Source organism: Sturnira hondurensis, unplaced genomic scaffold (genome assembly GCF_014824575.4).
Source record: "Sturnira hondurensis isolate 20B ecotype Veracruz unplaced genomic scaffold, ASM1482457v3 Scaffold0013559, whole genome shotgun sequence".
NCBI lineage: Eukaryota > Metazoa > Chordata > Mammalia > Chiroptera > Phyllostomidae > Sturnira > Sturnira hondurensis.
The window spans coordinates 3,380,869-3,408,108 of record NW_028086190.1 but is presented as its reverse complement, the minus strand read 5'-3'; the positions used below and the strand labels follow the sequence as shown (position 1 = coordinate 3,408,108).

The following is a 27,240-nucleotide window of genomic DNA, read 5'->3' as shown; positions in this document are numbered from 1 at the left end:
CTGGCTCCTCATAAAGATTCCAGTGGGGAATCTTTGCCTATGAGCGAGTTAGGATTGGGGTGGTAGAAGCCCCAGTATTTTCAGCCTTTAGCTTTGGGGGTGTAGCCCTGCTAAGCACGCTGAAACCTGCCCAGGTTTGTGCTTCTGCAGTGCAGAGTGAGGCATGGGCAGCCAGCCTCTCTCAGGTAAAACTGTAGCCCTGGACTAGGGGCCGGGATGAGTGGAAGTCCCCATGTTCTTGGCCATGTCTCCCCATTGTGGGGCTTCCATTGTGCTCTCTTTTCCTACTTTTTAAGGCTTTGCTCCAATCTCAGTGACGTTTACCTCATTTGGAGACTAATCTTTCCTTCTTGTTGAATGTGCTTATTGGGTTGTGACTTTTTATCCTTTTATGTTTCATTGCTGTACTATGAATGCCACTTCATTGTAGAGTATGCAGTGCATGAGGTGAATGAATGAGTGGATGAAGGAATGGATGTATACCATCTTTCTTAAGTGATGTGCTTGTTTTCACCCACAGGGGTTGAAACAAACAGTGGGGATTTCTGTTATGGGGGAGCTGTGCTGGGTGTGGAAATAGGTCTAGTGTCTCTTGACCCAGCCCAATCATAGCCAGCCAGAACTTTAAAGCTAAAGGAGTATGAAAAATTACTGCACAGCACATGTGTAAGAAGAGACACCCCAACAGCAGAGTGAACATCAGTAACAACAACACAAATGGACACGTGATACACAGAGGCAGCCAAAGAACAGGAATCACAGAAGATCAGTTAGAGAGAAAAGATGTTCAGCTTCTCTAGTAATAAGGAATATGGGAATTAAAACAATGTTATAATGTGTATTCATAACCATCAGATTTATAAAAACTAACTACTGAGGAAGATGTGGAGAAATGGGAATTTTGGTACCCCTCAGGTGGAGCTATCTATTGGTATAACTACTTTGGAGAGTAGTGTGGTGATAACTAAATAAGTGAAAAATTGATGTACTCACACACCGTATGCACAGTAATCTCTCTTCAAGGCCTGTATCCTAGAGAAGACTCTTACTTGTTCGTGCAGTAGGAGACCCAGGGCAATGCTTATTGCTGCACTGCTTGTAGTGGTGAAAAATGTAAAAAAACACACAAACAAACCAACAAATATACATCATTAAGAACATGGATTAACAACTTTTGAAATATTGCTATAGTAAAACATTATATGATGGTTAGAATGAATAGTCTGCCTTTACATATAGCAACATATAGAAGTTTCTTTTTTTAACATATAGAAGTTTCATGTGTAACAAGTTATATGGATAGTATGATACCATTTTTATGTGTTAAAAACAGAAAATAAGTCTTTATGTCTTTATGTATAGCACGGCACAGATGCCAGCAAACTGTGCCCTGTGGGGCCCATGGCTTGTGAATGGTTCATAGCTAAAAATATTTACATTTCAAAGTGTTGTAAAAACAAAAAAGCAAGTGAGCAAGCTATAGCTTTTCTTTACAGCAGGTCAGACAGACACATCAAGGGAAGCTTTGAAGGTAACTCTGAAGGAAAATTTACTGTATAAGAAGGAGAGTGCTTTAATTTTTTTAAAAAGAAAGAAAAAATATGTGACATAAAATATGTCTCATTGTCCTAGTCCATTCGGGCTGTTGTGACAAAACATCATAAAGTGGGTGGCTTGTAAACAGTAGAATTGATTTTGCACAGTTTTGGAGGCTGGGAGCCCAAGATTTGCTGTCTGAAATGAATGCTCTTCCTGTTTCCTCTTCTCACTGTGTGCTCACGTGCTGGAAAGGACAAAGGATCTCTCTGGGGTCTTAGTTAATAAGGGCACTAATCTCACTTACGAGGGCTCCACCCTCATGATGTAATCACTTCCCGAAGGCCCTGCTCTCTAATACCATCATGTTGCAGGATTGGATTCAACATCTGTGAATTTGGGGGGAACACAACTTTTAGTCTATAGCATTGACCCTCATTAGCTAACCTGTTTCTCCTTGCTGCTTCAATATAAAAGTTGCTGGCTTTGCTATACAGATGCTCTGTGTGCCCAGTCACAGCCCCTCAGCACCTGCATGGACAACTCCGGCATCTCGCTTCCAGCCCTCCTCACCCCAGAATTTCTCCTACATTTTGCAGTTTTAGCTTTTCCTGCGTGTTGCCTGACATATCAGCATTTAAAGCTCCTGGAGGCAGCCTTCAGCCAGTGGAAATGCAAATCAGATGACTAGCCAAGCTTCTTTTTCATCCAAGCAACAGGGAATGCTGGGATGTGGTTCTCCATGGTTCTTCACAGGGACCCCTGCAGGATGAAGCCACATTGCCTAATGCAATAGCCAGCTCCTGAATACATCCTTCCTGCTCTTGCCTTTCTCTGCCCCATTCTTTCCACTCCCTCACTCTGCCTGCTGGGACCGCCACCCAGTTAAGCTGCTGCCACTGCTTCTGTGCCCTAGGTTCTGTTTTGGGAAACTCCAAAGTAAGACGGATACCTGGGCATAAAAAGAACAAAACTGCCATCGGAATAGCATTGTCGGGGTGGGGGAGTTCAGGGAGCAGAAAAGGAATCTGAATTACTTTTTACATTTTATTTTTTAAAAGTATCCATAACAAGTAGTGCAAAGTGTTAGGTTTTTAAAAGCTGAGTGGTGCCCAGACGAGTGTCCATGTTTCAGAGTTTGGATTAATGTGCCAGATGTCTGTGTGGAACTAGTCTTCCTCTTTGGCTTTTCATTTGTCTTCAGGAACCTATTTCTTGTGGTGCTTAAATCCAGTTTCTTCCTCGGCATGTTCATCATCCCAATGGGAGTAAATTAATTCATCAAAAGCAAAAAGAAAGTGCCTGTATTTAGTCGAGGAGAAGGTGCACCAGTCATTGGATTACAGAGACTTTCCCTCCGTTTTCTTTGTGCTTCACCCTGTAACTTTCTCTTCCAACTAGTGTGGTATCTAAAACCATCCGTTTTACTAAAGATATTCTCCTGAATTTTCAGGGACAGGTTCAGCATACTCTTAAGTTAGGAAATATTATGTAAGAATAGATGGTAATTCACTCAGGAGAAACACAGTTAGCAGGAAACCAGAAAATAATTCATTGGGAACATTTCTATCAGGTTCCAGAAAATTAAGTCCCACTGTGGGTTTTCGTGTGCTGCGTAGAGAAGGGAATCAAAACTAAAGCAAAAAAGACAACAGCGATGAAGAAAATATATTGTGTTCTCTAAGACTACTTCGGGAGTGGGATGTTTTTATTAGTGAATCTGGGACTTAGTGCACTCAGGCCTTCTTCCAGAGAGTGGCCATATGTTCTCTTCTGTCTGCCAGATTTGTGACAATCACAAATCTCTGGTCCTGCAAATAAAAGCGAAGTGTTGTGCAGCCCTTACCACAGGCGTGAAACCTCTTCCTAAGGCATCACAAAAGTATGAGTAGCTTTGTACCAAGTACATCTAGCATGATATTTTAAAATTATAAATCCTCTCATGTTTCACCTGCATTGCTCTTAGCTTGAAGACTTAGTCCAAAAGGGCCTGCAGGATCTGGCTCCAGCTGGCATCTCCAGATTCATCTCGGATGCTTTCTCTTTCCCTCTTTAATCTTTTTCACGCTGGCCACTTGGAGGAACCATGCTTACCCCACATACACCAGGGCCTTTGCCCATCGTCTTCAGGGGGTTGTCAGTGCCTGCTGCATAAAAGGCATTCCATAAATATTTTCCAAATGAATGAATGACAGAGATTACATTGTGGCAAGGTTCTAATGGTGGTAGTGACGGTGAGAAAGATGCTGTGGGGGGGGGGGAATGCACATGTGCAAAATGCACTACCTCTGACTGCCTTGTCTCATGACTAGTGTTTTAGTGAGTGTTAATAGGCCAACTCTCACCTTCACCCTACTTTTTCTAGCTTCTTTTTAAAATATTTTAAAAGATTTTATTTATTTATCTTTAGAGGGGAAGGGAAGGAGAGAGGGAGAGAAATATCAATATATGGTTGCCTCTTGTGTGCCCCCTGCCGGGAACTGCATCCCCTGCTGGGAACTGGTCTGCAACCCAGGTATGTGCCCTGACTGGGAATCGAACCTTGATCCTCTGGTTCGCAGACCCACGCTCAATCCACTGAGCTACACTAGCCAGGGCAAGCTTCTTTCTTTTTCTTTTTTTTTTTATATTCTTACTAACAGTCATGCCAGCCTATTACCTTAATTTAAAAAAAAAAAAAACTTGTTTAAGATACTGTTGTTGCAGCCCTGGTTGGGTGTCTCAGTTGGTTGAAGCATTGTCCCATGCACCAAAAGACTGCGGGTTTGGTCCCTGATCGGGGTGTATATGGGAAGCAAACAATCGATGTCTCTCTCTTTCCCTTCCAATCTCTCTAGAATCAGTAAAAGCCATATTCTTGCATAAGGATTAAAAAAAATAACTACTCTTGCAGGAAGTACCCAGAGCTGGTGTTAATTTTCCCATTTTTTATATCAATCTTTTATCTTTAAGCTTTGCCACTGACAGAGGAGTATTTTGGGAGAAAGAAAAAAACAGCAAATGCATTGATGGTTCAGGGGAAGGAAATCAAATAGAATTGAACAGAAGAAAGAAGTTAAAGGAAAAGATAAGCAGAACACATTGGCACACAGGTTGGGATGCTGTTCCTGTGCCTTAAACTTTGAGCTAGGCACCAGGGTATAGCAATGAACAAGATCAAAATCACTGCCCTTCAGGAACTTGAGGAAGTTGGAGAGGCCTTCAGATGGATAACGGTAGTACAAAATACAGTCTAACAAGAGCTACTAGAGTTAGACCCAGGACTTGTAGGAGCACAGTGGGGTTTGGACATCTTCACAAGGGATGGTGCAGTTGACCTAGCAGAAATATGATTCAGTAGACATATAGGCAAAGAAGGAAGTAATGAATTTATTATTGAAGGATAGTAAAACCTAATTGATTCTAATCAGTTCTTGTTGTTTACGAAGAACATGTTTAGCAACAGTTCTTAGAAATATAAACAGTTACAGAAAGCAAGTTAAAAATTCTAAAGAATTTTTGCATATCAGAGCATCCTTCAGAGCTGCTTGCTGATTGATCTCTGTGGATCACAGCCAGCCCAAGTTAACCCTTTCCTGGAAAAAAGAAAATTTTTTGTGCAGGAGAATTAGGGGTCCTGGGTTTTAGTCCTGTCTCTCGTACAACCTGGCTGTGTAACCATCATACACATGTTCATCTTGCCCTGCTTCCCCAGCCGTCCCCGAAACTGGTCCTCTTCCCACTCTCTCGCATCCACAGACACCCATGGGATGCTGTATCCTCATCAGAAATACAAAGTTACCCTCGCAGTGATTCTCTTTTGCTGGGTGGCTAGATTTCCTATCTCTTACAAGCTCCACCCAAAATCTAAATGGAATCTCTAATTTTGCAAAAACAAACAAATAAAAAAAACTACACTGCATGGGCTCATGTATGTATTCCCTTTTCTTGCTTACTGTTGCTAACTCAGTGAACCAATACGCCACAAAATTCTGATAACGTGAGTTGATTTGATAAGAATATTTGAGATCCCGTCTGAAAAAATGCATTCTCAATATAGCATTGCCTTTTGAAGTGTATATTTTGAATTCATCTTTAACTAGTACTAAGTACAGACAGTAACATTATTTTAGTTTTAAAAATCCTCATCTAGAATGATGTCTTACACATTAATGGGTCTCAATCTTGAATCAGCCTGGATTTTAAAAATGTTTGTGTTTCTTCCTTTTACCACAAGTTAGTCCCAGGTAGAAGCATTTTAGAAGCCTCTACCTTATAGTCACCAAATTCATGAATTTCCATGTCACTTTTTTACCCTTAAGAAACAGGGTCATGTGGTGTGGTGCTTGTAGAGTGAGGACCCCAGCTTTATGTTGAAGTACTTTACAGTTGACAAAGCACTTAGTTATCTTATATAATCTTCATAACTTCTCTGGGAGGTAGTTTTTATCAACCTCTTAAGTCAGAAAACTTAGACAGGTAAAATGATGTGCCCAAGATAACCCAACCTAGAAAATAACACAAAAGATCCATCAACTTATGAATGGATAAACCAAATATGCTCTATTCATACAATAGAATGTCATTGAACTGTAAGAAGGAATGAAGTAGTGATATGTGCTACAACATAGATGAATCTTGAAAATATTATGCTAAGTGAAAGAAGCCAGAAACAAAAGACCACATAATTACAGGATTCCATTTATAGGAAACATCCAAAATAGATCAATCCAGAGAGGCACAAAGGAGATTAGTAGTTGTCAGGGGGTGGGGCACTGAATGGAGTTGGAGGAGGGGACTGGTTATGTGTACAGTTTTTCTTTTCTTTTTTTTAAATAGAGAATTGCAGGGCTATTTAGAGGGAGTAGAGCTTGGGGACAGCAGTCAGGGTAGAGGCTGGTGTAGGATTTTTTTAAAGATTTTTTATTTATTTATCTTTAGAGGGGAAGGGAAGGAGAGAGGGAGAGAAATATCAAAGTATGGTTGCCTCTCATGCGTCCCCTGCTGGAAACTGGCCTGCAACCCAGGCATGTGCCCTGACTGGGAATCAAACCGCAATGCTCTAGTTCGCAGGCCTGTGCTCAGTCCACTGAGCTACACCAACCAGGACTACAGTTTTTCTTTTGACACAATGAAATAGTCCAAAAATTACATTATGGTTGGGACTTCCGGCCAAGATGGAGGTGTAGGTAGACACACTGTGCCTCCTTGTACAACTGAAAGAAGGACAACAACAAATTTAAAAACAAATAAACAACCAGTGCTGACAGAAAATTGAACTGTATGGAAGTCCAGCAACCAAGGAGTTAAAGAAGAAACATTCATCCAGACCAGTAGGAGGGGCGGAGTCGAGCAGCCAGAAAGAGAGGACTCTTGGCAAGGCTGAAGCTGGCAGGCAGGGAGGTGGCTGGCAGTCCTGGTGAGGTGGTGGATTGTGGACTGGGTGGTCCCACATTTGCATGCAGATAAACCAGGAGGAACAACTCGGGAGTGAGACAGACCATGAAACCCAGGGTTCAAGCACAGGGACAAAAAACCTCAAAACCTGTGACTGAAAACACTTGTGGGGGTTGAGGCAGCATCAGGAGAAATTCTCAGCCTCGCAGGAGAGTTCTTTGGAGAGACCCACAGGGTCCTAGAATGTACACAAGCCCACCCACCTGGGAATCAGCACCAGAAGGGCCCAATTTGCTTGTGGGTAGTGGGGAAAGTGACTGAAAACTGGTAGAGAGAAGAGTAAGTGGCACTGTTCTCTCTGGGACCCCTCCCCCTTGTACAGAGCACAATGCAGTGAGGTGGGTTTCCCCGCCCTGGTGAACACCTAAGGCTCTATCCCTTACTACGTAACAGACATGCTGAGACACACACACACACACACACACACACACACACACACACACACACACAAAAGCCCAAAGCTCCAGAAAAAAAATAAAGAGATAGCCAACCTATCAGATGCACAGTTCAAAACACTGGTAATCAGGGTGTTTACAGAATTGGTTGAATATGGTTAGAAATTAAATGAAAAAGTGAAGGCTATGCTAAATGAAATAAAGGAAAATGTACAGGGAACCAACAGTGACAGGAAGGAAACTGGGACTCAAATCAATGGTGTGGACCAGAAGGAAGGAAGAAACATTAAACCAGAACAGAATGAAGAAACAAGAATTCAAAAAAAATGAGGAGAGGCTTAGGAACCTCCAGGACATCTTTAGATGTTCCAACATCTGAATCATAGGGATGCCAGAAGGAGAAGAAAAAGCATACGAATTTGAAAACTTATTTGAACAAATAATGAAAGAGAACTTCCCCAGTCTGGCAAAGGAAATAGACTTCCAGGAAATCCAGGAAGCTCAGAGAGTCCCAAAGAAGTTAGACCCAAGGAGGAACACACCAAGGCACATCATAATTACATTATCCAAGATTAAAGATAAGGAGAGAATCTTAAAAGCAGCAAGAAAAAAGGAGTCAGTTACCTACAAAGGAGTGCCCATAAGACTCTCAGATGATTTCTCAAAAGAGACCTTACAGGCAAGAAGGATCTGGAAAGACGTATTCCAAGTCATGAAAGGCAAAGACCTACATCTAAAATGGCTCTATCTAGCAAAGCTCTCATTTAGAATGGAAGAGCAGATAAAACACTTCTCAGATAAGGTCGAGTTAAAGGAGTTTATCATCACCAAGCCCCTATTAGATAAAATGTTAACAGGATTTGTCTAAGAAAAAGAAGTTAAAAACTATGAATAGCAAAATGACAACAAACTCACAGTTATTAACAACCACACCTAAAACAAAAACAAAAATAAACTAAGCAAACAACTAGAATAGGAACAGAATCACAGAAATGGAGATCACGTGGAGGGTCATCAGTGGGGGAGTGGGTTGGGAGAGAGGGGGAAAATATGCAGAGAATAAGTAGCATAAATGGTAGGTAGAATATAGACAGGAGGAGGGTAAGAATAGTATAGGAAATGTAGAAGCCAGAGAACTGATATGTATGACCCATGGACGTAAAATAAGGGGGGGAGGCATTGTGGGTGGGAGAAGGTGCACAGGGCAGAAGGGTATAAAGAGGGGAAAATGAGACACCTGTAATAGCATAATCAATAAAACATATTAAAAACTTACATTATGGTTATGATTACACAGCTCTGTGAATATACTGAAAATTGTGGAATTGTTGAAGTAAGTCGACTTTGTGGCATGTTAATTATATCTTTTTTTAAATATGGTAATTTTTTAAAAGATTTTATTTTTATTTATTTATCTTTAGAGGGGGAGGGAAGGAGAGAAGGAGAGAAATATCAATGTATGGTTGCCTCTCATGCAGCCCCTGCTGGGAACTGGCCTGCAACCCAGGCATGTGCCCTGACTGGGAGTCGAACCGCGATTGTGTGGTTCACAGGCCTGCACTAAATCCACTGAGCTGCACCAGCCAGGGCGAATTATATCTTAATTAAATTGTTAAAATTGTTAATTCATTCTTCCCTCTATACCAGAGCTTGAGGACATGTGACTTCAAAATAATTGTTGCTTCTTGGTACATATTTGGCTTCACTTTTTCCCCATCATGAGAAAAATTACTCTTTGTCCTCTTAAAAGTGTCTCTCTTTTAAGTTGGCCTCCATCCCTTCCTCTCTTGTCCAACTTGGATAAACAAGAGGATCCTGGCAAGAATTCTTGTATTCACCGCCTATTACTTATGAGCAGGTGCTGATATTAGCACATTAGTAAACCTGTGCAGAATTAAAAAGAGACTATTATTTTCTGCATCCTTTCCACATTTTACTTTTGGCATAGTTTCATTAGAGTTTTGCAAGCAGTCAACTTATTCAATAGCAAGATTCCCACATGATTGAAAGCGCTGAGCAGAAACATAAAAGCAGAGGAAGCCATTAGCGGCAGGTTGGAATGCTGGAATTGTGTTTAGAGCCTGTCCCCAATTTGATGCATAACTTCAAGCAACTTTAAGCCTGTAGAAAAGCTAAAACTGTACCTGTTGTTTGTCAAATGCTATGAATAGTAATGTGGAAGTGGGAAATGTAACTATTGTCACATAGTTTATTGAGGCAGCAGGAAATGGAATGGTAAAGGCAGAGGTGTCTTTCTACACCCTGAAAGCATCCTGGGAAAGAAGGAATCAAGTTAGCTCTTAGATGGTGTGGGACGCAGCGGCATTACTCGAATATATGCTCAAGCCACTGCTGCAGACTTTCCTGTTACATACATCCTGCAGGGGCTGAGGGGCCCTAACATTTTAATACCAGAGATTGTGAGTGAAAAAGCAAACAAGGTATTTGTATGTTGGGCAGGCAGGGGAGGGGGAGGGTGTCCTTCACCTTCTCTTCTTCTCTGACATCAGCGTGAGCCTGCAGGTGTGAGTCTCCAGGGAGATTTGCCGCAGTGCAGACAGCAGACTTCGCAGCTTGTGGTGGAAGAGCAGCATGGTGCACCTGTCATTGCACAGCCACCTTTGCAGAGATGAGCTGCCTAGCATTCAGAAAATTCTGCCTAGGATTATCAGTGAAATCTATATAAGCACTAAAGTGCTTTTGAAATTTTTGGTTCTGATAATGGAATTTCTAAAGATATGAGTTATCAAACTTGATATCTCAGACAGGGATTCATATTTTTGAGTTATTTTAAGATTTTATTTATTTATTTTTAGAACAAGGGGAAGGGAAGGAGGGAGGGAGGGAGGGAAACATCAGTGTGTGAGAGAAACATCAGTCAGTTGCCTCTCACATGCCCCCACTGGGCACCTGGCCCACAACCCAGGCATGTGCCCTGACTAGGAGCCAAACCCAAGACCTCTTGGTTTTGTGATATTATGCCCATCCCAGTAAGCCACATCAGTCAGGGCTTTCTGAGTTTTCTTAGGTTGTTCTTTGTTCTTAATTTAGTTTCTTTGTCAGTGGGTCAGTGATTTTTTATGTATTAGATGGTGCATCTGGGATTTCTTCACTGAACGCCAACTAGTTGTCCATCTACTTTCATGACTCTGGTCTCTTCGTGTCTCTTTCTTATTGTTTTTAAGGTAAAATTTGTGACTTATATGTATCTATAAGCATGGCGCTAGTTTCCTTTGGTTTGGGAAGAGAACAGGGTATACACTTGAGGATAGAGCTTGGCTGCCACGTTTGGTGACATAAACTGCTATGTGGAGAGCTGAATCTACTGATGTGTGAAATACTTCTAAGAAGTCGCTCAAGTGTCTTCATACCCATTGGCATGCAGTTTGTCAGAGATGTGTGCTCTCTGAAAGCTGAAGTACCTTCCTTGAATGGATGGAGGGAGGCTGTCCAAGCACGAGTGATGGAAATGGAGTCTGCCCCTAGCTGCCTGCCAGCAGCTTAGACCCAACAACTATCAGTCACTTTACTTCTTATGGGTATTTCATACAGTTCTGAATCTTATTTCTATTGCAGAAAGCAAACTGAAAAAATAATACTAGGTACAAAAAAAGTATGACAATATAGTTCCTGTTGTCGGATTCTTAGTATCCTTCAGATTATTTGTACTTGATCTTTGAGCCCATTGTACTAACCAGCATCACACACACAGCAGTTTGTGTGGTCACAGAGCTGTCAGACTCTTGGACACAGAGCTGTCAGACTGTTCTAATTGCACCCACCACCACCTCCTCCTTTTGTTTCTCCTCTAGGCTTGTTTACACGCATCTGAGAAACTGTTGCCTTGGCTTCTTCGATCCTTTTCTTTCTCAGTTCTCCCTCTGCTTTCTGTTTATTTATTTATTTATTTTTAAATTTTTATTTATTTATCTTTAGAAGGGAAGGGAAGGAGAGAAATATCAATGTATGGTTGCTTTTTGGTGCATCCCCTGCTGGGAACTGGCCCCTGCTGGGAACTGGCCCCTGCTGGGAACTGGCCTGCAACCAGGCATATGCCCTGACTGGGAATCGAACCGCAATCTTTTGGTTCGCAGGCCCGTGCTCAATCCATTGAGCTACACCAGCTAGGGCTTTGTTTTTTTATTTTTATTTATTTTTTGTAGACTTTTCCCCTCTGCCTAGATCATATTTATTGGTGATGGTTAGGGTTCCCTTTTTGATTCATAACTGTTTTCCAGATACTTGTTTATATATATATATATTTAAGTATATTTTATTGATTATACTATTACAGTTGTCCCATTTTTTTTCTCAATAAAAAAAAAATTCCCTTCTGCCCTGTATCCCCCTGTTGTGGACCGCTCTGCCTGGTTTTATGAATTGTAACTCTCTACCCCCTGTGGCTTAAGGATGAGTGAGCAACTACCTCTGGAATGCAAGCCACAGGAGACAAAGCTTGTCTCTAGTAGCGAATGATGCCTTACTTTCCTGCCTTCCCCCAAAGCTTGGTTGGAAGTCCTTGATGAGTAAGACCCCTCAGAGGAGGGGCAACCTAGGACAGACATGACCACGTGGGAGGCCATCATGGAAGGACCGGGGTGGGGGGCTGCAACAAAGAGGGAGCAATGGACTCTTGCCACCCCCCTTTGACATAGCCCGAGTCCCCATGTCTTCTGGGAGAAGTGCTTCCTAGCTCTAATTCCCTTAAGCTTGAATACCTGTGGGGAGGGGTGCAGCTCCTTGCCTTGTTAGAGCGTGTCCTGGGGAAAAATCTGGCATCACAAAGACTTCCTGATAAACCTGTGAAATCTGCTCTGCTAAGAGTGCTTTCATTCATATGTTAAGGGTTCGAGCAGGAAACCCTAAAACTCTGTTTCTGACAGACTCTGACTCAAACTAAGCCCTCACATTTCTTTGATCCTTGCCGTCCTGTATTCCTGTTTATTACAACCCAATAAAAGCCCCTGGAGGAGGGGCCTCAACACCTTTTTCCTCTGAGAAACTGGCCACTGCTCATTGCCTTTTTCCTCTGGAAAAATGGCCACTTCTCCTCCCCAAGCAGATCACATCATGTCTCAATCATGTTTACTCTTCATCCGTGGCACACGGGGTGACTTGCGAGGAAAGTTGCCCCTCCCCCCCACCTAGCGTTCCTGCTGCCTTAGTTCATGTCCATGGGTTGTACATATACGTTCTTTGGCTTCTCCATTTCCAATACTATTCTTAACCTCCCCCTGTCTATTTTATACCTACCAATTATGCTTCTTAATCCCTATACCTGTTCTCCCATGCTCCTCTTTCCCCCTCTCTGCTCATAATCCCGTATGTGATCTCCATTTCTATGATTCTGTTCCTGTCTTAGTTGTTTCCTTAGTTTGTTTTTGTTTTTTAGATTCAGTTGTTGGTAGTTGTGAGTTTGTTATCATTTTAATGCTCATAGTTTTGATCTTCTTTTTCCTAAATAAATCCCTTTAACATCTCATGTAATATGGGCTTGGTGTTGATGAATTCCTTTAAGTTGACCTTATTTGGGAAGCACTTTGTCTGCCCTGCCATTGTAAGTGACAGTTTTGCTGGATAGAGCAATCTGGCCAGATACTTATTTTCCCCAAGCAATCTCATCTGGTTTTCCAGGTTTACAAATCAAATACATAGTGCTGACTCCATGTATCTGCCTCCTGCCTTGATCTCTCCCTTGAGTTGTAGATTCATATATATATTCAATTGCCTGTTAGACGTATTTACTTGGATTCAAACCCAGTAGTGGCTCTATACTTGAGTTCTGTTTATTAGTATTCATCTGTCTGCTAAAGCCTGAAATGTAAGAGTCATCTTAGAATTCTCTGCTTCACTCCTATATATCACATCAGTTACAAATTCCTGTTTATTCTATGTACTAAATATTTACTGAGTCCATTCTTCCTCTCAGAGTTCTTGGTTCAAGCCTTTAACTTCTACCTGGATGATTGCAGTAATATTCTAACTGGTGTATTTATGTCTAATCTTATTTTTTCAAGGCAGTCTGCATTGTGCAATCAGATGATTTCGGAATTAATTTAGGTATGATATTCCCCATTTTAAACCAGTTAATGGCTCCTCATCAATCACAAGATACAGTCTATGATTTTATGGTCAGCCACTTGGGAAATGTTTTGGATATTTCTTAAAAGTTAAATATATACTTACCATACGACCCAGCAATTCCACTTCTAGGTTTCTACTGAAAAGAAAGGAAAACATATGTACACACAGACTTGTATGCAAATATTCATAGAAGCATTATTTAAAATACCCCAAACTGAAAGCAATCCAAATGCCCATCAACTGGTGAACAGATAAATAAAATGTGGTATAACTATGCAAAGAAATGCTATTCAGCTGTAAGAGGAACTGAACTACTGATACATGCAACAACATGGAGGAATCTCAGGTATTTCACACTAACTACAGTAACCCAAATATTAAAGTGGCCCATTGTATGATTCTTCTTTATGTGACATATCTAGAGAAGGTACAACTGTAGAGACGGAAGGCAGGTTGGTGGTTGCCTAAGGGTGAAAGTGAGCATTGACTAAAAATGGGCTCAGGGAAACTTGTTGGGGTGATGGGAGGTTTAAAACTGCGTTTTAGGAATAATTACATGATTATGTGAATTAATTAAAACTCAAACAAAACAAAACATGAAAAACATTGCATAGATGACTCATTACCATTTGATCTCTCCTGCAGCCTCAGTTCTCATGCTTCCCTGCCTTATGTTTGGGCTCTGGCAGCACTGAAGTATATGTACTGCAGGCACTGTGTTTAATTGCATTTGCTTTATGTCATACAGTAGCTTCTATCAGAGAAATTTTTTCCTGCATCCCATGTCTATCCTTCTGGCTTTCTTAAACTCATTTGAGAACGAGCCAGGCTCTAAAGAAGCTTTCCCCAACCTGTCTTCTGATCCAAATAGGGTAAAATTGTCCATCCTAGGATCTGATGGTTGTCTACATATTTTTAGGTACTCACTCTATTGCAGTGAGTCCTCACTTAATGTAGTCAATAGGTTTTGAGATGTTGAACAAAATAATGTTTAACAAAACCAGTTTTGCCGTAGGCTTTTTGATGTAAATGAGAGTTAAATTTCCATAGCATCCCATCAACATTGTAATGAAATGACATTGAATAAAATGACTTTGTTATTTGAGGGCCTGCTGTATATTGAAATGGTTTGTTTATCCATCTATTCCACCAGACTCTAAGTTCCCAGGGAGCATGTGCAAAGTCCTGTGTGTGTATGAGACCTCCAGTGCTGGCAGAGTCCGTGGTGCCTAATAAGCACGCAAGTGGAGTTCTGTTGTATTCGTTCTACTTGGTGAATTTAATCTAAAGATGATTTCTTGTCTTTTGTTTAAGAAGGAGATTTGTATAAATATAACCCTAATCTGGGGAAAACAGTACCACAGCATTTTTCATTGTGTTTTCTCTTTTTCCTTCTTTTCCTAACTTATTATCCACCTTTAATGTACTATAAATAACACTCCATCAGATAGAAATTGTATCAGTTAGCCTTCTCCAGGGAAGCAGAACCAGTAGGATGTGAACACAGAATTTCTTCCTCAAGGTAACCTCAGCATTGTTCGTAATTGAACTTAGTTGATTAGATGAGGCTCACCAAATTATCAAAGATAACCTCCTTTGCTTATAATCCACTGTTGTGGGTGTTGCCCACATTTGCAGAATGTCTTCACAATACAACCTAGATGAGTGCTCTATGGAACAACTGGGTATTCTAATCTAGCCAAATTGATACATAAAATTAACCATCACTGAAATAGACATCAAATTTTTAGTTGCAAGAGATCTCAGAACTCCCCTGGTGGTCTCACCATATTCCACCCCTTGCCTCTTTTGTGGATCAAGAAACAGAAGCCCAAGGAAGTTTGTGGTTTCAGCCCACAAAACAGAAAGGGAGTCCCAGCAGCTTATCGCAACAAATGAATGCCTAAGGCTACTCCCTCTTTGCCTTATCAACTGCACCATTAGGCATTTCTAGGTCATTCATTAACCAGGACTGAAATCTCAAATGAATTACTGGTACCATTTTTTCTTTTTGCGAGTTCTGTTTTTTTTTTTTCCTTCTCAAGGGAATTTATAACTGAGCCTTAAATAGAATTTAAGAAATGCTGCATGACATAATTCTAGCCCCAAGTCTTAAGGGTCTATTTTTAGAAGACATTGTCTTTTTATATTTTGTTCAATTGCAAAATGGCTTATTGCAGTGGACTGTGAAGATGTATAACATTTTCTTACTGCCAGGGATGGCAAACTTTATAGAAGTAGCCTTCCCTTCAGCTGGACACTTGCTACTAAATTTGCCCATATCTGATGAGGAACTAGATTATTGGGGGAGTAAAAAATTAGAGAAATGCTAAATTATTTTATTCTGCACATTTTTATACTTAATTTTTTTTCTAGAAGACAAATCGAGGATACCTTGTAAATGAAACTATTATTGATAGTATAAACTATCTTTCCAGGGAGGAACTGAAACTCTGCACGATAGCTATGTAATAAACCTTATCCCTCCCTTTGCGGGGCTGATGTAAGTAGCTGCATGATCTTTGGGAAATTCTCACTCTGGGTAAATGCAGTTTAGAAAGTTTTCACTTCCAACCCCTGGGAACCATACCAGAAAGAATGAGAACATCATGTAAATCAATTTCTGTATTTCCCATACAGTAGTTGACCAGAAAAAGACAGGCTGGAAGCTGGGAAAAGGGCCAGGAGCTTAGCTCACCCAAACTCATTTTAAGGCTTTTAAGTCCAGGTATCCAAAGAAAATCAGCCTTAATCCTACTGAATTCTTGTTTTTTTTTTTTTTTATATTACATAAGAGGAACCTTTCCATTTTTGTTCAATATACAAATTCTACTTGATAGTAAGAAATGGTGAGAATTAGCTCAATTTAGATAGAGAAAAATTCCTTTACTCATTTTCTAAGAAAATTTGAAGTTTCTAGATGGGGGATATAAATAAATGAAAAAAAATGTATGTGTGTGTATAGATATATATGAAATTCACTTTCAAAACATCCTGGCATTTAAGCATTCCAATTTAATGACAGCTGAGAAAAATGAGTGTGAAACTTGCATCCCATGAAGTGAATTCACCCCGCCTTTCGTACATGGGAATATCACCATCTGGAAAAGCAAGAATACTTGTGTTTAGCCAGATACCAAGAAAATACTGCTGTAATTTTGACTCTCCTATTATCATCTGAATATTTGATATGTCATCAAGTATTTTCATTATAAATTTTATTTTTTAGTAGCTTACAGATGAGTAATAACTAAAGAACCTTCATGAAGAGTCAGAGTATGAGCTTTTTAAATTTATTATCATAGGTGATGTCTGTCTTCAAATAGTACGAAAACAGTACGACATCCAGAAGGGAAAGTTGTTATAACTTATTTCCGAAGAGCTTATGCATTAAATAATGTTCTTTAATTAGTTAAGTTACACTTAATTTTTTTTTTGCCAAATGTAAGAAACCAGAAACCAGCTTAAAATTCTACCTTTCATATAAGTGAAACCATTTGTTAAGACATAATAAATCCCTTATTTTAATAATTTTTTTTATAATTTACAAAATGCTCTTACATGCACATCCTGATTTAATTCCCCCAAATCCAGTGTTCGATGACGTTGGTTTTCATTTCTTGGGTAAAGAAACTGAGGCGCTAGCAGGTTATGCATTTTCTTTTTCATGCAACTGTTTGGTGTCACTGTCAGAACTAGCATTCGGGTCTCTTGCCTTTAAGTCCAATTAAGACAAACAAACAAACAAACAAACAAAAAAACAAACCTTACCCTCAATGTTTCTCGTTCACTTGTCAGTGAGGTTTCACTGTAAATATATATAATTTTGTGGATTGTCCTATGATTCAGATGGGCCTGGTAATATATGTTCTACTTTTTGCTCTAAACAGACTAGCTATGTTTAACCTATGAAATGTTAATATAGTAATTCCATTTTAATATAAGTAAATACATAGTCCAGCACTTAATATTATAATTTTTTATTATTTTTGTAAAGCACTTTGGGAAAAATATATTTACTTTCTATCATATGTGTGGGTATACATACACCCACAAACATGTTTGCCCATAAATGTGCATATAAATACAAGCTAAAATATATATTTAGAACCATGATTAATGGGAAGAGTGTATATCATTACTCCTAATTGTAATTGTACTGAAAGTAATTGGGTGAATGAACATAGATTGATTACAGCTAAGAGAATTTTCTTTAACTTTGGCCATAAATAAAATGTCATATATCATAGTTTATTCAGTTGTTTAAATGTTTTGCCTGTTGCTGATGGAGAAAAAGATTTTATACTTTAGAGGGGAATTAAACTCTCAGGAGACATAGAACCAGTGCTAACAAACAGTTAAGTGTCTTCTTTTAATTTGTGTGCAATTTTTGGTCTTAAAATAATTCACTGAGGTAATTCTTTTTCAACAGAATTAAGTATCTGCTCTGCAAGCACCATGTTCAGTAATGTAGTCTCAGAAGTTTTCAAATAAAGAAGCATGTGAGTTGATTGCCACTGTTAACCTATTATAATTCAAATGAACAAAGGTCCTCAGCAATTTTTCATCAGGTGGCAAGTTCCAGGTAGTCCAAAAGATGATGTGCTTCATTAAGAGTGCAAAGGAAGTCTGACAACTTCCAACGAGGTTGGTGTTCAGGTGATGGAAAGGGTGAAAATTGGGTGAGCATTTTAGATAATTGGTAGGATTTGAAAAATTAAAAAAAAAAAGTGGGGAGGGAATATGTCCAGGTCAAAGGCAGAAGGAATAAATGCATTTGGTGGGGGTGAGGAAACCTGACTGTTTATAGAGAGAAAGCTGAACAAAAATAGGGAAGCTAGGAAGTCAATAACTTTGCAGGTGTGTGGGGTCTGAATGAATTTGGCCTCATCTGTTGAATTGTACTGATGATGTACTGATCTCCAAGGACATCTTTATGAAAGGCCATTGACAAAATGGCAGTTGGCCCTTCAGTGTTCAGTAACTAAAATGCCATGTAGAGAAGAATCAGAGCTGTTGCTAGAAGATGGATGGTCTTTTGCCTACAGGTGACAGTAATGAGGGGGAGGCTGAGTCATTGTGGGAGAGCAGTGCAGCATCCTTTGTGCTAGAACAGTGGTCATTTATTAAGCTCTCTGTCTTCCTGCTGGGTCCCTTCTTCATTTGGTACAGACAGAAAAATAGTCAGTATGACACAACATTACTGCAGACTCAGAATGAAGACTTTTAATTTGAAATATGAGTTGATTATATTATTTATTTTGTTTTGAAAAGTTGTGCCTTTTTGAAAGGCCATCCCAGAGTGAGGTGATCAGCCTCACTTTATGCCTCCTCTCAGTCATCTTAGCATTACTATTTACAGAAGAACATTGTAATTCGGTTCCACAAATCTTTACTGAGTACCTGCTGTGAGGAATACAATGAAGAATAAGGTAGAGGGAGATGAGATGTTGGGTTCAGTTGGAATACAGATTACATGTAGAATGTAAGAGAGGATAAGAGTAGAAGCATAAGCTCTCAGGGTTGGGCTAAGTGGGTAAAATTAAGGAATTTGAATAGAAGAATTTTTAGAGGGTATAGGGAGTATGCTAGTTTATTTGTGCTTTTAAAAAATATTTTATTTATTTTTAGAGAGAGGGAAAGGGAGGGAGAGAAACATCAATGTGTGGTTGCCTCTCGCATGCCCCTTCCTGGGGACCTGGCCCACAGTTCAGCCATGTGCTCTGACTGGGAATCAAACCAGTGACCCTTTGGTTCACAGGCCCGCACTCAATCCACAGTAGCCAGGGCCATTTGTGCTTTTTAAAATTTAAATAACTTGTTTATTTTTGTTCAAACAGGGGCTCACTTTCTCAAACAATAAGCATATTAGCCTAAGTATACTGAACAGCAACAGAAAATATTCAATACTATGAAATCTTGGTTTCAGGAATCACCTCACCAGAAAATAGGGCAAAACTATTCTTAAATAAATGGCACTGGGTAGGAAAAATAAAACTCATTTTTGTCCAAATGGGCTCAGGGGGCCTGTATGCCTTACCTTGACTTTTATATAGAGAAGTTTTAGTAATGTTATTTAAAGAACAGGAAGGAAAACATATGTGACATACTCCTAAGGAATGAACCAGTTGTTATTTACTCCATTGTTTAATTCAGTACTTGATATAGTTAGATCCTCTGTGACTTGAAAAAACAGTAGCCCAGAGGACAGTGCAGATGTCATGTTGAATACTCTTATTTTCTCAAGATTCTAATTAGATAAGAAATTTTTGTATCAACCAACCAATTAAGTTAGTTTCTGTATCCCTTAACCTCGTTTACTATGTTCGCTGAACTGTTTCTCTCAGAGCAGCTCAAATGTCATTTTTTGTTAGGAAGAGGGAATTATATTCTCATTCTGTCTCACTCTCTCTGACACACACACACACACACACACACGCACACACAACTTAAACCAAATAGTTAAAGCCAATAGACTGATGAGTTGGCCAAACTCAGTTATTAAGGCTAGTTCTAAATTATTAATGGGCAAAGTAATCCTGTTTTTATCCTGTTTGGTACAATGAGCCAGCAACCATGGTTGTAATCTGTTGATGAATGGAAAAAGTGGAAAAATTAAAATAACTTTTAGATGAGCAGTATGGGATTGAAATTGTGATCTAGCCCTTGTGGTTTTGCTGAGGGCCATACTTTATTCCCTAGAGACAGTCAAAACATGATTAACTCAAGGTTAACAGGATTCTCTAATGTTATTATAAATGGAGACATTTTTCAGCTCTGTGTTTTTGTGACAGTTTAGCAAATAAAAATTAAATCTCATTCATAAGTCATAGGAGGAGTCTATCTGTAATGGTCCTCTTTAACCAAAATGGGACCTCTGGGTATGGTTCCCTGACGTTGCAGCTAGTCAGGTAGATCTGAGAGAGAGTTCATTTGGGGATGTGTAATATATATTTCTTTATTGTGTAGGAGTTTGACTAGATTAGTTTCCCAGCCCAAATTTAACTAAAAAACGTCATTCTCCAAGAATAAAACAGTATGAGCAGTATGGCAGTATGAGCTGAAACAGTCATCACTGAGCAAAGTGAAAGGAAGGGAATCAGTGTAAAAAGTCATAGTAAAAATTTGATGATAGAGAAAATTTGATCATGTTAAGTCCCCTTTTATTCCTGAGTTTCTATAACTAAAACCTGTGTATACAGGCCAAGGCACTGGCACATGGACTCCTACTACAAGGTTTTAAACTGAATCCTGATGCCTCCCCAACCCTAATTTCATTTGGGTAAAACATCTTTAAGGAAGCTGGCAAAGATGCTGACTGCTGGGCCAGGTCACAGTTGGTGCAGGTCTTAGACTAGGTGGTAGTAATGTCAGATGAAGCCTGGATCTGTGTGTCCTGTTGACATAGTTAGTAGCATCACCCAGGATGCAGGTTAAGTGAGAGCACCAATGTCAAGGACCCAGTGTTAATGCAGTAAACTTACATCCATCTAAGAAAATTTGTTCAAGGAAGACTTTGAACAAATACTGACCGTCTGGAACTTCAGGCAGTGATAGCCAGTACCATGGACAGCTCTCCAAAGGGGGCGGTGTGATGCCCAGGGTTTGGCTTAGGAAAACTGCACTCAGGTGCTGGTTCTACCTCTTCCCAGCTAAAGGTCTGTGCCATGGATAGCCAATTTAATTTATGCAGCTTTCAGTTTAATCATCTGAAACAATGCCAGTTAGAGCAGTAACAATACCAGCTGTTCATAGTTCTCGTGGTACACAGATGATAGATTGAAAGTGAAAGTATGTGTCAGCTATACAAATTAAAAATGTTAATATTGGTTGTATTAACATTTTACTCTTAATCGTTGACCTTAATCTACTTAAGAGTATCTTATGTTAGTGAAAATTGCTACATTTTCTCAAGGTATGAAATAATAGTTAAATAAATGGCTGAGAAAGACTAGGGTACTGGTAAGCACATATACACTCGATTGATAAGAGACAGGAAGTAGGATATACCTCATATCTCGTAGGTTCAGACACAGGCTCATACATTTACTATGCCATTTCATTTTCACAACTACTCTGTGTACTTAGCAAGGAGCAGAGAAACCAGTCCATACCACGGCCTTTCATCACAGTGTATTCTCTCTGTTATTGCTACTGGGGTGAAATGGATGGTATCTTGTATACAAGGCCAGAGTGGTGATAGAATTCAGGCTCTCGGTTTCTCCAAGAGTGATCTGTTCTGAAGGCAGAAAGTAGGAGTTAAAGACGGAAAAAGAGACAGTAAGGAATTCATCCCAGCCCCCAACAAGAGCAAATCAGAATTCCCATGGCCAGGAGACAGAGCCATGCATCCAGGGGTCCTTTTGGGAGGTGAACCAAACTTACTGGAGTACACAGGTTGTTACTGGGGTTGCTACAGGTCTGGTTATGGTGGGAGTCTTTGCCAAAACTCTGAACCCAGTGACTGTTAAATGAATGAAAAATCATACTTTGATATCTGTGGATGGTAACTCTAGTACAGTAATGTCTCACTGAAAAGCATCAAAATACCTTAACAGTGAGAGTATTGGGATTCTTGTGTGATTGGCACTTAATATCCCTGTCTTTGAGGAAACCAAAGTATTTTTCTTTTGATTCTTTCATACATTTTTATTAGACTTAATTTGAATCTTTATTTCAGAACATGATAGGGTATCGAGTTTTATATGAACATGAATTCTACATGTGGAAAATGGCCATTGCATGTGTGGAAAATTGGTGAATATAAAATGTATGATAATGGCTATTCACATTGAGGAGTACAGACGCACCCTCAACATCTTTCTGTACAGTTTATCTTACATATGTAAGAATGTAGACAGCTACAGGGAGCTGTGTAGGACTACTATTCAAGTCTTTTTATCTGAAGATCAACTGAGCTGACTTTTTTTCTTATCAGTTTGCTAGATGTTTGTGATGATGTTTTCAATAGCCCTGGGAGAATAGATTGAAGAAGTGGCAATTTTCTACCTAGGTCGCATTTTAGATCTATTGTCAGAGAGAGATGATTGTTGTGCAATGCTGTTGGCCCTCGGAACTTTCCAAAGGAAAATGTTAGTGATTAGATAGTTACATAATGATGTGTAAAATAGAAATAGCAGTGGGGCTGAAATTGGAAGATATAAGAATATTGGGATTCTTTTTTCAAAACCTACCAGGTAAGTTACTGAAACCCTCTGAGCCACAGAGAAAATGGGCCCGTGTCAGAGAATGGTTGTGAGATTACACTAGACGATGGTTGTGAAAGTACTTAAAATTTAAAAGAAACTTTATAATAATTCTTCTTTTTGGTTACTTTTCACAGAAAGTAAGTGAGAAGGTTGGAGGAGCTGAAGGAACCAAGCTGGATGATGACTTCAAGGAGATGGAAAGGGTAAGCATTCACTGCAGAGGGTTCCCTTTGTCATAAAATTGCCCATATTCTAAGAGAGGAAGAGAGAAAGGAAAAGGAAAAATTCTCTCCACTGCTACCTTGAAAACACATTTTGTTATTCTTAGAAATGCTTTTTATTTTAAGTGTTTTTTTTTTTTTAAACACAAGATGTGAAGTGTCCTGTCTTCTCTTCGTGCTGTCCCAAGAACAAAATGCCAGGGAAGGCGCAGTGTCACTCTGTGTTCTTCCTTGTGGATGGATCATCACTTTTCCAAATAGGGACAACGAAGAGTACTGATCCCTTCTTGGGGGATCTTCATTAAGGATTAAAATAGTGTAAGTCCTTTAGCATTCTGTCTAAAAGTAGGTTCTTGATAAGTGAACCTGGAGATGGTGAACAAAATATCTCATTTCCTTTTTCTGGTGACATAGGCCATTTTTTTTCTTTTTTTCTTTTCTTTTACTTTGATACTGTTTTTAGCAAGTTATACTTAGGCTTATCATGCAGAGTGTGTATTGCATTGTGCAAAGAATTATTTTAGGTGTTAAGTTGCAGACGGGTAGAGGATCTGGAAATACAAACCCCATACTTGAACAGAGAGGATGTCAAAACCTTATGATACCTAGAAATCATATTTTTAGTTAGTCCGTTTTAGTTCTAGCAGGCTGCCTGAGTTGTGCTATTTTTACTCTTTGTGGAAAGAGTCAAACAAAGAAAATTTCTGGATATACTCTGCCCTGTATTTTTTCAGTTTTTCTTCTGATGAACTCACTGGTACATTCAGCAAATTCTTGTTTTGTGTCTCATATGAGCCAGACATGGAGGATATGGCAATGAGCAGGATAGACAAGGTTGTTGACTGCGTGAAGTTCTTAGTCTAGTGGGGAAGGAAGATGTTAGGCAAATACTGACCAGTGTGGCAAAGGGAATGAACATAGCACTGGAGAAGATTAGAAGAGAGGAAACACCCAGAAAGGGTGGACACGGAAGTCCTTCCTAATAGTTAAGTGAAGATGTGGAGGGTGAGTGAGAGTTACCAGAGCCTAGTATATTTCTAGTATAGGAAACAGCAAACAAAAGAGAACAGGACACATTAGAATTCCTAAAAAAAAAAAAAGGAAACAAAAAGATGAGTTGCCAGGAGACAGTAGCCTCATAAAATGAGACTGTGTAGCTACCTAGCTGGTCATTCTAAGTTCTTGAGGGGATGTCACTGATGGGCTAGGTGCCCAAGAGAGAGGAGATAATTTAAGAGTCCTCAGTCCAACCAGAGGTCTGGGAAACCAGGCTCTTACATTAAAGGCCTGGCCACCACTTGCCCTCACTGGGCTAAAATCTCTCCATTGGTCCCCACTTCTCATCCCTGGACAGTTGTAATTACTACCTGATCATAAACCAAAGTGGGTTGGCCATGACTATTCCTAGTTCAGGAAACAGTATCCCAGCCATTCTTCTACGGCATGTGTCTCCAGACACTGACACACCTGTGCAGGATGACTTGTGTTTGACTTCTCTACTCCCTACAGCGTTGGCATTCCTGACTCATTGTGAGCAGTCCTATGGGTCTGCTAATTTGCACCAACCTCTGTCTATATCCGATCTTCCTCAGTCCTCCCTTATCCTTTAATGTGTTCTTCCACCTCCACCTTGAAGGGAATTTTAAGTATGCCACATGGCTGGTGCCATGTCATTAATGACAGATTAGGCAGGTGTTTAGGAACTTAGAACTGAGGAGTCATAATCTGAATTCTGCTTTCTTTATCTGCCAGGACGAGGTAATAAGCTAGGTAGTTCACTGCCTAAGCTAAAACAAACTAACTTTGTTTCTTAAATGACACTACAAAGAGTAAGAAATTTGGAGAACAAAGTAAAGCATACAACTGAACAACTAACTAAGGCTTTGAATCCATTCCAATCTTGCAAACTAATTGAAATAAAAGAGGATCTTGCAAGTGTTTTACTTTAGGTAAAGACCCATAGGCATGCCTCTGAGTCTGAAGATAAGGTTTATTTCTCCTACTTCCTAGAAAATAAGTTTCTGGAGGTTTTATTTCAACAACTAGATATTCCTACAATAAGGTAAATTCTTGGTAATTGTTTAAAGAACACACCTGTGGTTTTGCATTTGGGTTTATACCTAGGTAAATTGAAAGATTTAGATTTTAGTGTGGTGTGAAAATTTGTTTTATTCCATTTTATTTCACACATCTTTTATTTATGGCTCCATTGGATATTTTGTACTTTTTGCCCATTATAAATTTGCAGTGAAGGTATAGATTTCTGTGGTAATTATAAAGTCCATACGTTGGGTTTAGAATGTCAAATATTTCCTCTCCTGTTAATATGTTTATTACTCACAAAAGTATTTTAGCTCAATATTCCCAAGCCAGAGGAGAATCACCCTTCCATAGTCAGTTTTCTGATCATCAGAGATTTGCAGTAGAGAGACCTTTATTCAGCCATATTCTCTGAGGTATAATTAGACAACAAAATGGAATAAATGAGAGGTTTGCATCAAGCAACACTGCCCTACCCAGAAGAGAGAAGTGGATGTTCCTAGAGGCTGTTTCACTAATCAGCCACCCCAGCCCCTCCCCTGCTAAGATGCAGTAAATTTGCATGTGTGTCTGTTAGTTCTTGCAGCCTAGCCCTCCCAGATCTGACTGGGGGGAGTTCCCACTGTCTCTGCAGGAACCCTGCCCACAACCATTTTCTCCTCCACTTAAGTGCCTTGTATGGAATTGTGTGTGTATTCATTTTCAATGGTATCTGTTGCTTACAAGCTTCATTAAACGCAAACTAAATATCTTATCATGGTACAGACATTGTGTAGATTTGTTCTTTGAAAAGCTGCAGATTTTTCATTAAGAGGAAGTTCTAGAGTTTGAGGGACCTCTTATTTCTTCTCAAATTCCCTTCAGTTGCCACAGTGATACCGCATTTTTGTGTGTGTAGTTATGTCCACTAATTCACGAAAATATCTGTAAATGCCTCCAAATGTCAGGCATTGTGCTGGACATCAAGAATACAAAGAAGGTTAAGACACAGTTCCTATCTTCAAAGAGCCTCCAGTTCTGGTGGAAGAAGTCAGCATGTAAGTCAGTGGCTTGTAGGACATAGTGCCTGGTGTCCTGGGGATGATTCCCATGGAAGAACTAGCTCAGGCTGGGTAGATCAGTGGAAGCTGCTCAGAGGAGAGAGCACCTGAGCTAAACCCTGAAGTTTTATCTTGGCTGTGCACATGCGGGTAATGCAGAAGTCCAAGCCAAAGGGGTATGGTATCTCTCCTTACAGTCTGAAAGGTATCCTGGGAAATCCTGTCTGTTGAAACCAGAGGGGTCTTAGGGTTGGAAATGTGATTATAGACCATTTTAATAAAAAAGGAATTCTATTGAAGGGGCAGCTTCAAGTTTTAAGAAAAATAGGATGTTGAAATAGGATGTTGAGAAGGAATAGAAAGGGTGCCATTCCATATGAGACTGAGAAAGGGTGGGTTGCCAAGGGAAAAACCCCCAAAACACTCAAAATCATGGAGATTGAATAGCATGCTATTAAACAATGAATGGGTCAAGAATGAAATTAGGGAAGAAATCAAAAAGTTTCTTGAAACAAATGAAAATGAGCTCACAACAATCCAAAATTTGTGGGGCACAGCGAAGGCAGTCCTAAGAAGGAAGTTCATAGAGATACAGGCCAACCAAAAAAGATAGCAACATTTCAAACAAACAACCTAACCTTATGTCTACAAGAACTTGGGGACAACAACAAAGACAGCCCAGAGCAAGTAGAAGGAAGGAAATAACCAAGATCAGAGCAGAATTAAATGACATAGAGACTAAAAGCACAATTCTAAGGATCAATGAATCCAGGAGCTGGTTTTTTGAAAAGATAAACAAAATTGACAAGCCTTTAAGCAGGCTCATCAAGAAAAAAAGAGAGAGGACCCAAATAAACATGATCAGAAATGAAAGAGGAGAGATTACAACTGATACTACAGAAATACAAAGGATTGTAAGAAATTACTATGAAGAACTGTATGCCAAGAAATTTGAAAGCCTAAGTGAAATGGACAAATTTCTAGAAAAATATAATCTTCCAAAACTCAATGAAGACGAAGCAGAAAGCCTAAACAGACCAATAACAGCAGATGAAATTGAAGCAGTAATCAAAAAACTCCCGACACACAATAGCCCTGAACGAGACAGTTTCACAGGAGAAATTTACAAAACATTTAAGGAAGAGCTAACCCTTATCCTTCACAGAATATTCCAAAAAATACAAAGTGATGGAAGACTCCCAAACTCTTTTTATGAAGCCAGCATCATTCTAATCCCAAAACCAGATAAAGACACAACAAAGAAAGAAAACTTCAGGCC

At 39.6% G+C, this 27,240-nt stretch overlaps 1 protein-coding gene across 1 annotated transcript in view; it reads left to right on the top strand.

Moving 5' to 3' along the window:
* Window positions 1-27,240, top strand: part of SH3GL2 (SH3 domain containing GRB2 like 2, endophilin A1) — a 199,649-nt gene that overhangs the window by 128,734 nt on the left and 43,675 nt on the right. Inside the window, exon 2 of the mRNA XM_037061918.1 lies at window positions 22,795-22,863. Within this exon, the coding sequence (XP_036917813.1) occupies window positions 22,795-22,863 (69 nt within the window). The remainder of the gene's footprint in view (window positions 1-22,794; window positions 22,864-27,240) is intronic.